At 43.2% G+C, this 17096-nt stretch overlaps 5 protein-coding genes across 5 annotated transcripts; 3 read left to right on the forward strand and 2 right to left on the reverse strand.

Annotated features, from left to right (window-relative positions):
• Positions 1-953: 953 nt before the first annotated feature.
• Positions 954-1253, forward strand: O0I10_006227 (uncharacterized protein; the record flags this gene model as incomplete). The annotated part of the gene is made up of 1 exon (XM_058486257.1): positions 954-1253. One exon carries the CDS (start codon positions 954-956, stop codon positions 1251-1253), a length of 300 nt encoding a protein of 99 aa, XP_058342869.1.
• A 3413-nt stretch (positions 1254-4666) lies between these two features.
• Positions 4667-6547, reverse strand: O0I10_006228 (uncharacterized protein; the record flags this gene model as incomplete). The annotated part of the gene is made up of 2 exons (XM_058486258.1): positions 4667-6147; positions 6199-6547. 2 exons carry the CDS (start codon positions 6545-6547, stop codon positions 4667-4669), a joined length of 1830 nt encoding a protein of 609 aa, XP_058342870.1.
• Positions 6548-7854: 1307 nt separating this feature from the next.
• Positions 7855-9869, forward strand: O0I10_006229 (uncharacterized protein; the record flags this gene model as incomplete). Its single annotated transcript, XM_058486259.1, has 2 exons — positions 7855-8563; positions 8623-9869. The coding sequence occupies 2 exons, from the start codon at positions 7855-7857 to the stop codon at positions 9867-9869; spliced, it is 1956 nt and encodes a 651-aa protein (XP_058342871.1).
• An 82-nt stretch (positions 9870-9951) lies between these two features.
• O0I10_006230 (uncharacterized protein) lies at positions 9952-10707 on the reverse strand (the record flags this gene model as incomplete). The annotated part of the gene is made up of 2 exons (XM_058486260.1): positions 9952-10483; positions 10538-10707. The coding sequence occupies 2 exons, from the start codon at positions 10705-10707 to the stop codon at positions 9952-9954; spliced, it is 702 nt and encodes a 233-aa protein (XP_058342872.1).
• Positions 10708-14886: 4179 nt separating this feature from the next.
• Positions 14887-16973, forward strand: O0I10_006231 (uncharacterized protein; the record flags this gene model as incomplete). The annotated part of the gene is made up of 2 exons (XM_058486261.1): positions 14887-15592; positions 15664-16973. The coding sequence occupies 2 exons, from the start codon at positions 14887-14889 to the stop codon at positions 16971-16973; spliced, it is 2016 nt and encodes a 671-aa protein (XP_058342873.1).
• Between the last annotated feature and the right edge of the window lie 123 nt (positions 16974-17096).

The raw sequence follows: 17096 nt of genomic DNA on the forward strand, positions 1-17096 counted from the left end.
CGACTATGTTTGCAGGCGTGATGAGAAATGAATAATGGGCTTGAATCTTGCTGAATGCTGCAAATGGATCGCTTGCTGCACTTGGTATGCCAATTGCTCTTTTACCTTTCTTCATCTTGTATGCCACTCTCTCACGATTAATCATGCAAGGGTCGATATCAGTGGTTGGTTCGATGACTCGCCTGGATTGCTGATCAATACCAAAGACTGCTGCTTTTGGTGTGATTGCAGGGTATCGCTTAACGTAGTCATCCATTTGCCTTTGTTGCATGTTTGAGAGGTGTGATCGCCCATAAACTTTATGGGAGTGCTTTCCTTGATGGTGCATCTCACATCCCTTTGGGGTAAACTTGTAATACACCTTGACAGGACAGCTATGGTGAACACGTTTCTTGTTGCAGAGTAAGCAACCACGTTCAAGGCATCTCTTGTTGGCACTGGGCTTCACCGCAGGACGCAAATGAGTGCGAGACAATTTACATTCCCCGTCATCGCAAATGTTGTAGCCACTGTGGTGCACACGTATATCAAGTGACATTGAGATTATCGGTTAAACATTATCCATCATAACAATGCAAGCACATGCGGATCTTTATATCTCACCCGCTTTCCACCATATGTATGCATGATCCAATACGACCACATTTACATGCATCACCACACTCATCCTTTCTTCATCCTTCTCTATCAGTATACTACACCCACGATACTAGAATTAAGATATAAAAGCACTGGAGCATCGTCTTCAGAATAAATATCAATCTCAAAGAGACTTCTTATTTTGTGTTCCTTTGCTTTCATCCTATTTCATCTTTGTTTACCTCAGCCACCACCTCCTCTTGCCCTCACCCCTCAACATCCCAAGCATTCTCGTATTTGTTGGTCATGTGTGGCCAAAAGGGCCACCGTGCCGCCAAATGTTTCACCGCCGATCAAACCCTGTTACCACCACAATGCCCATCAAGTCACCAGCCACTCAATCTGTTTCCAGCCAATCATCCGATGTATCAATGCTCCGCGTTGACCCCTCGCCCATCGAGAACCACAATGACAACATCATCAGCGACTTCATCCCTGATGATGTTAACGACAATACGCCTCCACCACAGCCTCAGCACCAATCAAGTCTCCACAAGCATATCATTCACACGTATCCCATGTCTGATCAAGCCAAAAATATCATTGCCACTTTATCGCCTTCCATCTTAGAACGACTCTCTGTCACACTTAAGCAACAAGGCAAGCCTCCATAGCATCATCATCATTCCTAGGGGAGTTCCTCTTCATTGAGGACCTATGATCCTGTTTAATCCTTCCTCTCCCTTTCACAATTTGTACCTGCCGCGGTCAACGCCAACCGCCACTCTGCATATACGTGGTCGTGTCGTGTATATGGATCGGTTAAGGTACACATCATGTATTCATTATCATCATCTTTATCATTGTACATACAAAAGACAAGCACATAAGCATACAAGAGATGATACACAAGCGTGGATCATCATATACAACTCAGCCCGTTACTCATTTACGATATAGCTTGTTATTGGTAGAAAAGCTTTACTCTTTAGCATCCGCCTAGTTATAGTACTCAGAGGTAGATCGATAGAAAGACGTCTCTTTTCCCAGACACACACTTTCAGAGTAAACAGCAATCTCACAGACTTTGTTTGTTATACGTTTTATCATACACACACAAATCCACACATACACATACATCTCAGGTCGCATAAATAAAACAAGCCCCATCAAGGGCCATACAAAAAAAATTGTCAATCCTACCTGCCCTAATAGTGCGAAAGGTGCACAAGGCCGTGTTTACATAATAAAGCAAAGAAGGTAGGACTAAAAGATCAATGAATGATATATATACACTATGTAGCCATCATTCATAAATTGCCGCATAACAACCACTTCCTACTAATCATGGCTGGTATGCCTTGTATATCATGTGAACAATGCTCCTGCTCACGACATTCATTTCCATCGTTCGACTTTGTTGGTCCGAGCTGATTTGGTTGAGCTACGGTCCAAGAGAGGTTATATCACTCCACACATACAGCTATGGTCTATCTACCTCAACTGATGTTTCTTTGTTCGAGCGTAGCTCAGTCAAATTGGCTCGGATCAAAAAAGTTGAGACATGGAAGTGAATGTCTGCACCAGGAGAATCGTTTCTATGTCTTTAATTGCACAACAGCGCTGATTGGGAAAAGGTGGCTATTAGCCGTCAATATATGGCCTATTACTAAATAGTGCAAAGGTATCAGGCATTGACCTTTAAGTCCTGAACAAGTGTCTCTTCTACACAAACACGCCTTTCTGCACCTTTAGCTCTATTAGTGTATAAGTAGCTATTCGACATTTTCATTACTCCTTGGTGTTGCATGATATCCCATCCTCTTGATCAACCCCTCAATGGGCATCCTTAGTATCATTGACCTTGGATGTATTCTTAGATGGCGACTTGCCTCTGGATCTTTCTTTATGTTTTGGTTGACTTTTTTTTATCTTTGATTTTGTTTCTGGTACCACGTTTCTCATAGCCTAACCGTAGGTGCTATCCAAGGTTGAATCACTGCTGCTGAAACCATCCAAAGAGCTCATGTTCATTGGTATCATCGTCTCCAGCATCCTATTGTATCGGATGGGCTCTTTTAGAGTTCTTGGTTGTTTGACTATGACATGATCATCTTCATGGTCTCGGATCTTTGCACTCCCACAGACAAATTACACATCTCACGTTCTTGTAACCTTGTGACTAAGCCCTCCTACTCTACTACTTGTCTACATGTTGTCATTTCACGTCATCAAAACGATCAATGGAATCTTGGGTGATTCACTCTTCTTGCGTTGTATGTCTCGTAGCCTTTCAGTGGCTCCTTTCATCTAGCGTTTATTCTCAAGACGAGCAATGAAATATTTCTGTGTTGACTAATCATGGTGGCCAAGCCATTTAAGGGCCTTCTTGTGCAATACAACAGGGCCAGCTTTAACTTTAGCTCATCAAGCATCTTGGAAGGATAGTGGGCTGCATCACCGAACATGTGCTTCCATTGTTCAAGCGACTCCCCCACTTCAAATGTAGTGATCCTTGGGTCTAGCTTTATTTCATCACACTTTGGCCTTTCCATTTCTTTCTTTATCAGTGTATGGGTTTGGAGAAAGATACTTCGATATGTGTGGGGAGATCCTTACTATCTTTCTGCAACCTTCAACTAGTGACTTTATCCTTTAAATACAACAGGTTTATTCATGATGATATGATAAGTGTACCCTTGGTATAGAAAACATGACACTGTCTTGAGTGTATAAGGTATAGCTTGGTAGAGGAGATAAAAACAACCGACGTGTGCTGTGAGGATTTGAGGCAACCTTTCTTCTCAACACCAACCTCGTCTTTCGTTCAGCATCGCTCGCAACAATGGCACTTGCAACACTATTACTTGTTCGAAGCATCTCTTTCTTCACCACTACATGACACCAACACATTCCACCAAACTCACTTGCCAGAACTCATGAACAGACACCCATAAACAGGCATCACTGGTTCCCGATGACGACCTTGCACGCGCTTACCAGTGTTAAGAACATGTCGCATGGCTGGAGCTCGCTTTCTTCTTGCGCGTAATGTAGTCGACAACCGCATCCGGCATATCCTCTCTCCATTGTCGACTTCAGGGACTTGCATTGAGCAACATACGAGACAGCTTGGAATAGCAGCTATTCAAATGCTCTTCAAACGTATCATGGTAAGCGTGAAGCGTATTGTGGGGGCGCCTAAAAGGGATCACGTCTAAAACACTTTTGTTGTGGAATATAGCATTATCGATGATGGTGATGGATCCTTTCTTTGGCAACTGGCATTACTCAAGCTACGGGATATGAAGATTAAGGGGACTTTGAGCAGCATCGTACATGATGATGGACCCTCCATGGTTGGATTCCAGAACAGTGAGGCGCAAGATGGTGTACTTCAACTTTCGAATGGTACTTGGCTATGGCTGGAACGGATATCGACAAGGTAAATGGGGCCATTCAAGTGGGATTGTATGCTGAGGATGGATGATTGAGCCTGCTGATTGGGAGGGGAACACACTATCCGATATTGTTGATGACACTCTCACACACTCAATTTGCTTTTATCAGGATCATCCTTATGGACCAATCGACATAACCAACCACCACCTCCAACAATGGTACAATGACAGCCATGGATGACCAACATCGCGTTCATTCACTTATACAAGACAACATGTGATCTGTCAATCAACATGAGGATGGGGATGGCTTCCACAGCATTGACACAGTTTTCTTTGGGTATCTTTGGATATTATGCATGGGGCTTTATTGGATGAGTGACTCAACAAAGTGGAGACGGATGATTACGCAAGCGATGGTCTACGAGGTGTGTCGATACACAAGGAACGCACAGCTGTGGCCACTATTATTGGATGAAGGATGGATCTACTCACAACACAACAGCACGATAGCACTCCCCATTGATATGCACTCATGTACTACCTGAATCATTTGTATGGTGTAACAATGTATTTGCTTTTACAACACGTTTCAAAGGATGAATGGGCTTTGGGATCTCTTATACTGATGGGTGTAGAGTTTGGTATTATAGGACATGGGATGGGTTTATGAAGTTTGTGCTTATTTACAGCCCATACATGCGTGCTTCTTTATTTGTTCGAGGTTGACAGCATTTTCCACAATCATGTTCGCCACGCACGATCTTGATTTTGGTCCTTGCATATTCCAAAGTTTGCAATAAATCATTGTCACGTTCGCGGTGATAGCAATCATCGGATGATTCCATAATGACGAGTGCCTTTAAGGGTGGTTGACGATTAGCAAGATGACGTATGCCTTTTTTGCTAGTAACAGCATAGGTCACAATGTAAAGCTGCTCAAGATGGGGCATATCACGAATCTCTTTCCATACACGGTGTGGACCAAACCCGTTGACGTTGGTGAATGCAAGTGATTGTAGGCATGGAGCGCCTTGTAAAAGCTGCAGCGTTTCCAGCATTTCATTTCTTGGCACGTGCTCATGCATGGATGGTACACTCAAAGCTAGGCATTGTAACGAAGGAATTGCAACAATCGCTCGTATCACTTTTATATTCGATAGCCATAAACCTTGGTACAACAGCGATGTCAACACCATCCTTTTACGCTTCTTGATTGTGTTGAGAAAGTAAATCATGTCATTGGGATCATTCGGTATTTGGATACAAAGATGGCGCAAGTCGGATAATTGGGCAAGAGCTTCAAATGCCCATCGTGGTAAAATTGGATGATGATGGTTGCCAGTATCAGCCTTGATAGAGACCCATGTCAGCTGTAGGCATTGTTCAAGGTGTGGACGAATCAGAAACTCCAAATCATCATCCATGTATTGATGTCGACCAAAATGATAATCCAACTTTTCAAGATGAGGTGGTGCATTGCAAATGGCTTCATGTTTGCTTCCAGTATGATGGGTGTCAAGGTCATTTGAAATGGCCACCTCTATATGCTTCAGTGTCTGGTAATGTTGATTCACAATGGTATTGAGAGCGTAGAGTTGATGCGTGCGGCATAAGTTGGTTACAATCAAATGCGACAAGCCGTGTGATGCTACATTACCATCATGCAAAGGATGGTGTGTCCAAGCTGCTTTCCACCAATAAAGTTTATCCATCTCTCGCGTATCATGCTTGACGTCGATCTCTAATGATTGTAATGCTGGACACGTGTCGAACACTAATAATAGATCTACGTTGCATACCAATGCAGAGCTTAAATGTAAACGACGTAGGTGTGGACATGCGCGTAGAAAAGGTAATAGCTTGGACGTTTGAAAATCTTCACGTTCAAGTTGTAATGTTTGCAACAATGGGTACTTGGCTCGCTGCTGATGCTGTGGTTCGTCGTCTGCTGCTTCGAAATCTTGAATCATAATGTCATTTGAAAAGTCAGCATTGTATGTAAGGTGTTGGAGTTGTGGGCAGTGCTGGAGGATCTCATGGATGCATGGTGGCCAATAGGTATTGGATTCGTACTCGATTTTAATCTCGAGTCGTTCGAGTTGTGCGCCCACGTGACCAAGTAATCGCGTCAACACGTTCCGATGTAAACCAAAGCAGACATAGTCTATCATCCCATTTTAGTATTGCACTACACAAAAAGTAATAAACATCTTACCAAGGACTCGAAGCTTGGGTAGTGTTATGGATGTTAACATGGCAAGATGATCCATGTCCACGTGTACTGCTTTTTCATCATCATCATCATAGGTGCGATCAAAGGCGTGGAGCTCCTCAATGTATGGTGCAACTTTTGCAAAGAATACAAGGTCTTGATGAAGAGAGTACAATAAAAGGTCATAGGAACACCATGTATGTGGATCCCAACGATGCAATAAAATCCCCTCTCGCCATAATCGGCACACCCTTGCATACTCGATTCGATCGTGTTGCGGAAGGAAGGAAAATACATGACCTGATATTTCTGATGGGAAAACAGTGACAAAGTTGGTTGACAGGCTAGTCATTATAATACTTCAAAAGGAAAGAGGGATGCAACATGCATAGACGTCTCCTTTTATACTACAGTGGCGCAGCTGCATCATCGCGGCGTTTTTGACCTTGTGCACACACACATACACACAGCCCCATCTATCATGCATACATGCACACACCACAATGGGAGCAAAGCGTACTATTGTCTTATGTTCATTTGATGTTAATACAAAAAGAGATGTACTACAGCTTCTAATATCGAGGACCAGGGTGTATTGTAAGAAAAACAAAAACGCATGGCAACATCTTGTTACACAGCTGTGTGATGATTCAAGTTTCCCAGGCGACGTGGCCAAAAGCATCCAGCTTGCTCTCTTTCTTTCACCATTGTCACGCATTCCTACACCCCACCCCCCACACGACCGGCATTGGTAACCAACACTATTCTTTACATCAACATGCCGAGCAGTAGATCACAGTAGGTCCTCCCTGTGGAAGGTGGAATGAGCTCACTGACCATTGACGTGGTTCTCTCTCTCTTTTTTTTTCTCCAAGCGCTTCAAGCTTCACGCTTCAAGCAACGACACAGCGAGTCAGCAGCACATTGTGAGAAGCAGTATTCTAAGCATACTTGGGCAACTAGGAAATGCGCTCTAGGATGATGACTCGTTGCGACCCAACAGCTTTTTGCAAGGAGGTGCTGGTACAAGAAACAGCATGATATTCCTTTGACGCACACACAAGACTCATCAGCATGTTTGGTAGATGGCGCACCAGGGATTGACGGGAAGAGGATGATTTGCTATGGCAACGAAGTATGGTCTCCGTGGATATGATGGATGAAGCGAATACGGGTTTACTTCCAGGTAGGTTGCTAGTGGTTGGTAGGATATTTTATGGAGCAGAAATAAAACGAGGCTTATATTATAGAGATAAGGATTGGATATGGTGTTGGTGATGACCTTCAGGGACCATGGGTAGCCTCGGTGTGTGTGTGTCTTGCCTTGCACGCTCATCTTGATTGGACGCTTTGAAACATGTGATCTGCCTGGAAACCGGACACGTTGCTGCTGCATGAATCTGCCTTCTCTCAAAATGGTTCACTCTTCTTGGAGGGTCAATTCGACTCATGAAGCATTCTCAACAAGCCCCATCGCTTGACCAAGTCATTTCTGTTTCTTGGAATTCTGCTCTATCCTGGGGTTCTCTTTATTGTGAATGACAATGAGAAAAGCGTTACACGATCATGCACGTATTGGGGAATTCGAGTAACCTGGTGTGTATAAAATATCGGCTATCGGCAAACTCCATCATCATCTCACTGTCTTTTTGCTTAAGGATGGATACAATTACCATAAGCCCACTACCAACTATCAAGACTTTTCATGGACAAGGAGACACGGCTATTTCGACCGCAACGGAAGACATCACACTACTTGCATGTCAATTGGTGGAGAGACTCAATGAGCGCTCGACGGCATTGGCGAATGGAGCCCACTTTGAACTTGCCTTGCGCGATGCAGCCGTTATGCGAGTTATCAGCCCAACATCTTTTCTTGGATACTTGAAAGCAGGCGAGATTTATCAGCAACAAGGACGACAACGAGAAGCAATAGCCATGTATGATCAAGGTCTTGTTGTAACAACATCCTCGAGTGATGATCCAGGTTACACACAGCTGACAACATGTCGCAAGGATGCATTGTATGCGGATGGCAAACGAATCGATTTCATCAGCCAGCTACCCAATGATCTTGTTGCCACCAACATTGTCCCATTGCTATTTGACGACACGGATTTGATGGATCCTGAAACGCCCTGTCCTTATCTTGATGTATCACCCACTTGGCAACGACGTATACTGCAATGCAATCCATTCAGCTACAGTGTCGACATGAACTTGATCGACAATCCTCATCAACCCTTGAAATACGGCACTCACACCAAGTCATTATGGATGAGCAACATGCAAGGGCCTCCAGCGGATCATAAGATGGTTGCTTTTCTTAAGCATGATTGGTCTCATCTTTCCCATTTATTCATCGGTTGTAAGTTTTAAATAGCTACATTGGGTTGATTACGGAGTCTGATTGATTCATATACAAAGGTATCGTTGCAAGGAACCAAAAGAATCTGCTGGATGGTCTTGCTTTGGTGGGGAAAACCTTGACACGTTTGATCATCACCATCATCGATCCGCAAGTCAGCAACACATTCATCAGCCTCAGGGATATTTTGGATACGTGTCCTCATTTGCAATCATTGGAAGCAAGCGGCATCGATTACAAGATACCTGACAGGTTATCCGTGTCCTATCCAAGTATGACCCATCTCAATTTACACAGTTCACACCGACCCGCTATTCCTTACGAGATGATGGTGAATATCGTCAGCCATCTTCCATCCCTTTTATCATTGGCTGTTTCGCCTATGCCTGATGTACGCCTCTTGACCATCATCCACAACCACTGCCCCCAGTTGACATTGTTGTGCTATGGAACCAAAATGAAGTATGATCTCATCTACAACGACAAGCAAGGTCTTGAGAAATTGACTATTGGTGAAATCCATGATGAATACAATGTGGAGGAGGTCATGTTTCTTCTCAAGCAACATCATGCTACACTACAAGAAATCCAACTCGCTGGCGGGATGGATGCATCATGTGTTTCCCAACATGATGATCCCACGCTTGAATTCAACCATTTACGCACACTCTCCTTTAAATGCGACCCTGAATTCTTTCCATTGGCAGCATGGATCATTCGTCGTGCACCTTTTATTGAAACACTTACCATCATGACGGATTTGGGAGGAGACATGGATCTGTTTGGCGTCGTTTCACCTATGCAACATCTGAAAAGCTTACGTTTATGGGCAATGCCACCCTACTGGGAATCCATCCATCGGTTGATCCAACATCATATTCGTCTTGGCGATGCTTCACCAATACAAGAACTTCACCTTGCGCTTCACTATGAGACCGAAGTATCACCTTGGCTCCATGCCATTACGCAGCTGCATCGTTTGACTTCCTTGAAGATATCGATCCAGGATAGACATATTCCGGATACATACAAAGATGTGATCGATACGCTTGCAAAGGGTTGCTTAAACCTTGAGTCGCTTGAATTCGATTGCGAAAATATTGTTCCTCCTGGTATCATTCTTGCCTTTCATCAACATCCTCGTCTCCATCGCGTCCATGTTTCCGGCATTGGTTTGCATTGGACAGATATCCTTGGTCTCGTTACTATCCCAAAATTGACATCCCTGGTGCTAGCGATTCCTGAATTCCCTGATGACGTACGACAACTTTTAGAGAGCAAGATTTCCCATGTTGATATAAAGTAAACGATTTGGATCCCACCATTTGACAATGTAATGCATGAAAAGATGGCCTTTTTATAAAGTGGATGATGTCGGTAATCTTTGTTTATCGTTCAAATGGATGTCTTGGGGGTGAGACGGCTGGTGATATATTGTCATGGTCAACATGGGCATCAAATGCAATACGAGATGGTCCATTGTTAGGAACGGGTTGTTGTAGTTGTTGCTGTTGCTGTTGTGGAGGAGGTGGAGGAGGTGGAGGAGATGTTGTCACCATTGGCCAAAAGACACCAGTATCCGATTTATTCTGTTGATGTTTTGGATCATGAATCTCTGCTGCTGCACCTCGACGTGCATGTACAAGTCGATCGATTTGGCCACTTGCAAGACTATGCCGTTTTGTAGCTCGTCGAAATAAAGATGGTCCCTCTCTTTCTACAATATGGCTCTCTTTGTCAAGGAATGGATGATATGTACGCTCGAGACGTTTGCATTCCGGTTGGCGTTTACGTAAAGGATAAGGTGGATGAGTGAATTTGCCTTTTGGTACTTCGATGTAGCCACGAATGGTCGTAGGTAGTGGGATATATAGATCATGGGTAACAATAGGACATTCGAAAAAAGGTGTATACATTGCACTTTTATACATGTATTGTTAAAGCACATTTTTCAAAGGATGATTGTTGTTATACCTAATATCATGCGTCATGACAATGCTCGAAGGACCTGCTTGCGATTCCTGTCGATCACTGCCATCATCATACAGGTTAGCAAATGATTCTTGAGTCACATGGTTTGAATTGCGTCGAGAACTCGGGGCTGGGGATAATGACAGCAGCTGCTCTTCAGGTGAATGGACCATGAAAAAAGAAAAAGGAAAATTTCCGATGATTGTCTTTTTATATATACGCCATCACTTTTTGTTTCTCGGAGGTTTTTATAACGTGTTGCGAATGATAAGCCAGAGCCAAGGATAACTCACATGATTAAATTAACGAGTCGTCGTGGCTTTACGCACCCCCATTTCCTCGTAAGATCATCATAACACCTTGTTGTCGTCATGGGGATCATCGTGAAGATTTAGTATCATGAACATGCGTTCTCCTTATCCTGCAAAACATTCGAGGCAAGCAAAGAGCAAGGTTGTCATAGGTACTTTAAACAAAGGTAATCACGTAGTGCTTTATTTCCTTGTACGAGTGTTCTATCCATCCTGTGCTGCGAATCCATAGAATAGAGATGTTGCTTGCTTTGAAGTCGAGTCACCACACCAGGTTCGCAAGATCTTGTATGGCTTACCAACGGCAAATACCTTGGCAATAGCACTGGCATTCGGTGTTCTGTATTCCGCAGATTTTATTACATTCCTCTTTGGTATAGGCATCGGCAGTGCTTGAAGAGATTAACAAGAGAGCAACGGAGGCAATAAAAAGAGTAACGGCGCGCATTTTGGTACTTGGTGTGCTTGTAAAAAGAGGTACTTGCTGTTGTTGAGCGATGTTGGTAATGATAGCCAGACACAATCCGAGCTCTTTTTATAGACAAAAATCTGCCCTTTGGCAAGGATGCGTCGCTACGGATGAGAAGCAACATGCATACGAGATGTTCAACGTCTTGTATGGAAACATCCACCACTACAACAATGATGCTGCCGATCTCGATTCATGCATGTAACGTACCCTGCATTGGATATACCCTGTATAATATATGACCTCGACACGTGTTTGCTTAAATGGTGAGGTGTTGCATGTTAGCAACCATAACTAAGGTAGATAAGTCTCGTTACTATAGCATCCGCAGTAACAGATGTATACCATTCATATGCCTAGGTCCTTGATTTTGATACCAATCATGGAAGGTATACCTGCATGTAGGTGTTTATGTTGTGAAAATACATTGATGCATTCGAAGCGTCAAAATCAATAAAGATGTACCCGACACGTTCTGAGAATGCAATAGTGCAATATACACATTACCTGCATGTCGGTTATTTGACATACTTTTGGTCACTGACTACGTGGTATTGCGCCATTCGTATGCAAGACCCTTTCATTTGCCTGACGCTTGTTTGACAACCATTTTCTAGTCGCTGCTGGCAAACAAATACACGTGAGCCCCTCCGAAATAGCCGTTAGCCAAACAGCAGAGCATGATGGAAGCCACAGCTGGAACATGCTTGGGTTTCTTGCATATAACAGCAACCAGGGGTGATGTTTTGTATACAGAGATGGTATGATACGATTGGCGCTTCTTTGCATATAACCTGCAAAAAGAATGATCTATAGGCGAAATTAGGTGCTGCATACGTATCATGCAGCATGATACAGACAACAAACATCATGCTGGGATGTTATCCAGTGTTGACGTATTGCAGCAAGGGCTCTTTTTCGCGTACTCCGCATGCATACGATTACACGTGCACTACTATCAAAGACATACATCGTGTACATATTTCTATCCCTCTGCATTCTCATTTCATAGCTTGGGTGCTAGCATCACAATGTATCTAAGCAATGGGCCATGGTTTTAAAATAGCGTTCATCTCAAAAAGAGTTATCATATCGCACTCGGAAGAATAAACAATGCTGCAAGTCGATCATGCTTTATTTGTTTGCCCACACAGGTAGCTGGTACCCCTTTACGTGGGTCCGTTAAGAGGCCACGATGGCTGTTGTCATGTTGTGTGTGAATAAAAGTTGCACACATCATCCATTTTTATAGTTAGAGGTGGTAAAATCTCCATGAAACCTTGTAAAGCATGACACAATAAACCGATATTTGAAGTTATGGGATGGTGCTACCAACTTGTCGGCTGGGTGTTTGGTATCTATTGGCGGGTAAATGTTTCCATGCCTGCTGGCTGTGGTTATCATGGAAGGATGTTGGATGAAAAGATGCTTGTTTTTTTGTAATGCCATCAATTGCACAACTTTTGTTTCTGGGATGGTTTTATAAACGCGTTACTAAAGATAGGACTGACAAACACAAGCCAGGAATAACTCACATGATCAGGTCAATGTGTAAACATAGTTGCCATGGTTACCCCATTCTCCATTTCCTTGTAAAATCATCATAACACCTTGTGCTCTTCATAGGTAGCACCATACTTTAAAAGGCACATTTCATATCATAATCATGAGTACTCCTGATGCTGCCAACATTAGAGGCAACCAATGCACAAGGTTGTTATCACTTTGAAGAAAGATAATAGCGTGATGCTTGTTTATTTCCTAATATGGGTGTTGTATCCATAGTGTGCTGGGAAATCATGGAATAAGATTCTGCTTGCCTTCAGATTGGAAATACCACACCACGTCCGCAAGGTCTCGTATCGATTAAGTGCAACCACCTAGGCAGCGGCACATGCAGTCACCGTCGTATTTACACACGTCGTAACAGTCCTGTATAATATCGGCATCAGCAGTGCTTGAAGAGATTAACAAGAGGGCAACGGAGGCAACGAAAAGAGTAACGGCGCGCATTTTCGAACTTTAGAGTGCTTGCAAAAAGAGGTGCTTGTTGTTGAATAATAGACAAACACAATCCGATCTCTTTTTATACACAAAAGGGTATACCTCGTGGCGTTTTGAATCCCCATACACATGATGCATACTACTGTATAAAATTATTATCGCTGAAGACACACATCGAACATCATGCTTATCCCTCTGTATCCTCATATCATAACTTGGGTACTTGCATAGGGGATTTAAGCGAGGAAGCATTGTATTTATTAAGCATTCATCTTAAAAGAGCCATCATTTTGCGCTCGAAAGGATAAACAATGCTGCAAGTGAAACTTGCTTTGCTTGTTGGTCCACATCCCCGCCCATTCTCGGATTCCTTAAGAGACCATCATGGATGCTGGCCATGTTGTACGTGTAGAAGAGCTGTACATAACATCCATCTTTATGGTTGGGAAGTGGCAAACGCGCCATTCAAAGCACAATAACAGTAACAATCTAGCTGTGGGATGTTGGCGTACAATTCGAGGATCTGTACAATTCAAATTTGTACTAGGACAATTCAAAATTGACCTAGTACAATTCAAAGTTGACCTAGTACAATTTGAGGACGTTGACGATCATGGCCGTTATAAAGGATCTATGCAACGACAAAGCGTATTCGGGGCCTAGTATTAGTATAGAGTTCTCAGTGATCGAGTACCCGCCATTCTACCATCTTTAGTATTCTTCAATAAAGCAAGCAGACCGATGTTGTTATTGAACGAGTCCTAAGGATAGTGGTACTTGTATTGGCTATCTTTATTTAATAAACGTTGATTTTTATCTATGTTGAGGTGTATAAACGAAACGACCTCAATATGGTTTTCAAACAGATGGGTACTAGAAACATTGTAACGAGGGTATTCACTTTGTGCAAAGGGCACCTTGTGTAAAATTGCGCGAAGGTGACGGACGCCATTTTCCAACTCATGCGACATTCCAATTGGTACCCTCACAATATGGCCAATCGTGTACCCAAGTACCTTGCATGCCGTTTTGTTTAGCCTTTTTTACATCAAACCAACAACCATAATACCAGATGCAATCATAATCACATACCAGGTTTGGATGTTTGACATGCTTGTCATAATGCACCCACACCAGCAACCGAGGCCGCTGTATGGTTGTATGTGCGTGTTGCACTCATCCATGCACTTGGGTAATGTTACTGTGTAATGAGAATGCTTGTCCTCGAATTGTACGGATCCTTGAATTGTACGCTAGCATGCGAGGGGTACAGTATTTTCTCATTTGGGTAAGATACAAACAGAAGACATGCATGATTATCTAAATTGGGATGGAACCAAGGCAACATGTGGATCAGCGATTTACTGGAATGTTTGGTAAGTTTATTATGACAAGATGGTTGTCCAGGGGATCATCTATTATCTCTTGGAAGGATTGACATTGGATGTGGCTCAATGGATAGGAGACGATGTTTATGGTAAACGTGTATCACGAGTAGTGGCATGCAACTGGATTTGATCAACGTGCTCCGCCTCATTGTGAACGGCTTCTTTGTTCAACCAAAAGTAATGACACAGACTCTTTGCAATGACAACGAGCCTTGCCAACCACCACCGACGCTCGCAGCATCCTATCAACAACACGAAAACCTTGCCTCCGATGCCACTCTTCAAAGTCAATTGTCAGCATTAGACGAGCGTGCCATTCGTTGGACTCGGTGTGCCAAGTTTGAATGGGCTCTTCGCGACACAGCCACAATGCAACAGCTGTTGCCATCGTCAGCACGAGGCTATTTACGTGCAGCCTGGATCTATAGTCAACAAGGAAAACAACGTGATGCTATAGCGATATGTCAAAAGGGACTACGATTCGGCGTGGTCGATGATCCTGATTATCACAAGCTCGAACAAGCTATGATGGATGCCATGCAACAAGACAACAAACGTATCGATTTTATCAGCCAACTGCCAGTGGATATTGTGGTGACAATGCTTGTTCCCATGTTTATGAATGGTGTCATTTCTCATGCAGCAACGCCATGTCCGTATCTGTACGTGTCGCGTAGGTGGCGTGACCTTGTGATCAAAGGCTGTGGAGGATTAAGCTTTGGGATTGGATATGGTCAAGGATGCGAAGGGAAAGCATTTGAGCAAGTTGTTCAGTTTGCTCAACATACAACCGCACTCTACGTCAACACATGTACCCAAGGAACGTGTTTGGGCGAATTATTACGTTATGGCGACTTGCGTTCTTTGGAGAGGCTCATCATCAAATGTAAGTTTTTTTCTATTCCCAAAGGCATGTACGCATGTATTCAATCATCATCATCATCATCATCCAATTAGCATTCAAGGTGGGACTCGTCAAGCATTTCGCTTCTTCATTGCAAGCTGTCAGCACTACATTGACCCATTTTTCGGTGCACATTGATCGTGCCTATCGATTCTCCTTGGCGGATGTTGTCTCCAACTGTACCACCTTGGTCTCCTTGAAGATGGTCAATCCTTATGATACCAACTGCGATTCGTTACCGATAGTAGCAGCAACCTACCCTACATTAAAGACATTACGTTTGATGCAAGCCATAAAGGATATTACACATGGCAACGTACTGGGGATTTTGAAACGGTTTCCATCACTCCAACAACTTGAGCTTGACCCATGCCCTCATATGCAGTCCATCTTCGACATTCCAAAACATTATCCTTGGATGCAAAGCCTTGATCTCTTTTATGATGACGAGAGGATGGAAATAAAGGCTGAGGGGTTTGACACAGAGCGTGCGGATAAGGGCATCTCCAAACTTTGTATTGGGAGCTTCGAATGGGAGAATGATATTTGCAATGACATGGCACGCGTATTAAAGCAGCATCACCATACACTTGTTGACGTGGAGTTGAAATTGAAAGGCGACATCCATGATGGCGATGCACTTTACACCATAAGCTACCCTTGTCTGAAACGTCTTTCTCTAAGCTTTATTTCCGACATGAATCCTTGTTTTGGTTGGTGGATACCAAGTAAAGCACCTGCACTTGAAGAATTGTGCATGATGACTTCCGTGGTCAGAACGCATCCCGCTATACTAGGCACCAAACCACCGAATCTCAAAAGACTAGTTATGCGGCTTGGAAAATTAAGCAGTAGTGAAGAAGCAGCCATCGCAAGCTATATCAACTATTATGCTCGGCAAAAGGAGCGATCGCGCTTGAGGGATTTAGAGATCCATCTCTATTGTGAAGATTTTTCACTCATCCATGAAGCTATCTGCCGTCTGAATCATCTACAACGCCTGATGATCGGATTTCCTTTGGAATGGGATACATCAAACATGGATCGATTCGTAAAGAAACTTGTAAATGGGTGTCCTCATATCGTATTCCTTGACATCAATTACAAAAAAGCCCTATCTATCGATTCACTCAACCTCCTAAAACAATTGGACTCTCTTGAAGAGTTGGTGCTTTCCATCGAGGGTATGCAAGGCTGCACTGATTTCTGGGAGGCGCTTCAATCATTTTCACCATTGTCATTAAAGTGTATTCAAATGTTCCCTAAATCTGCACTGGATCCGGTGGACCTTGATCGTTTCAAAGCTACAAGACCTGATCTCAAGATTGTGGTGAAAAACTACGGCACGTTAGGTTGGGGTTGATTTAAACGTAGCTCTATCTTTGTACTATTCTTGTCAGATCCCAATTATTTATACCATACAATAAATCATACGATTGATACTGTCATCTTTTTATGCTGATGCCTTTTATTTTCATAAACCGTA

The sequence above is a fragment of the Lichtheimia ornata genome (assembly GCF_029851405.1).
Source record: "Lichtheimia ornata isolate CBS 291.66 chromosome Unknown scaffold00027, whole genome shotgun sequence".
NCBI lineage: Eukaryota > Fungi > Mucoromycota > Mucoromycetes > Mucorales > Lichtheimiaceae > Lichtheimia > Lichtheimia ornata.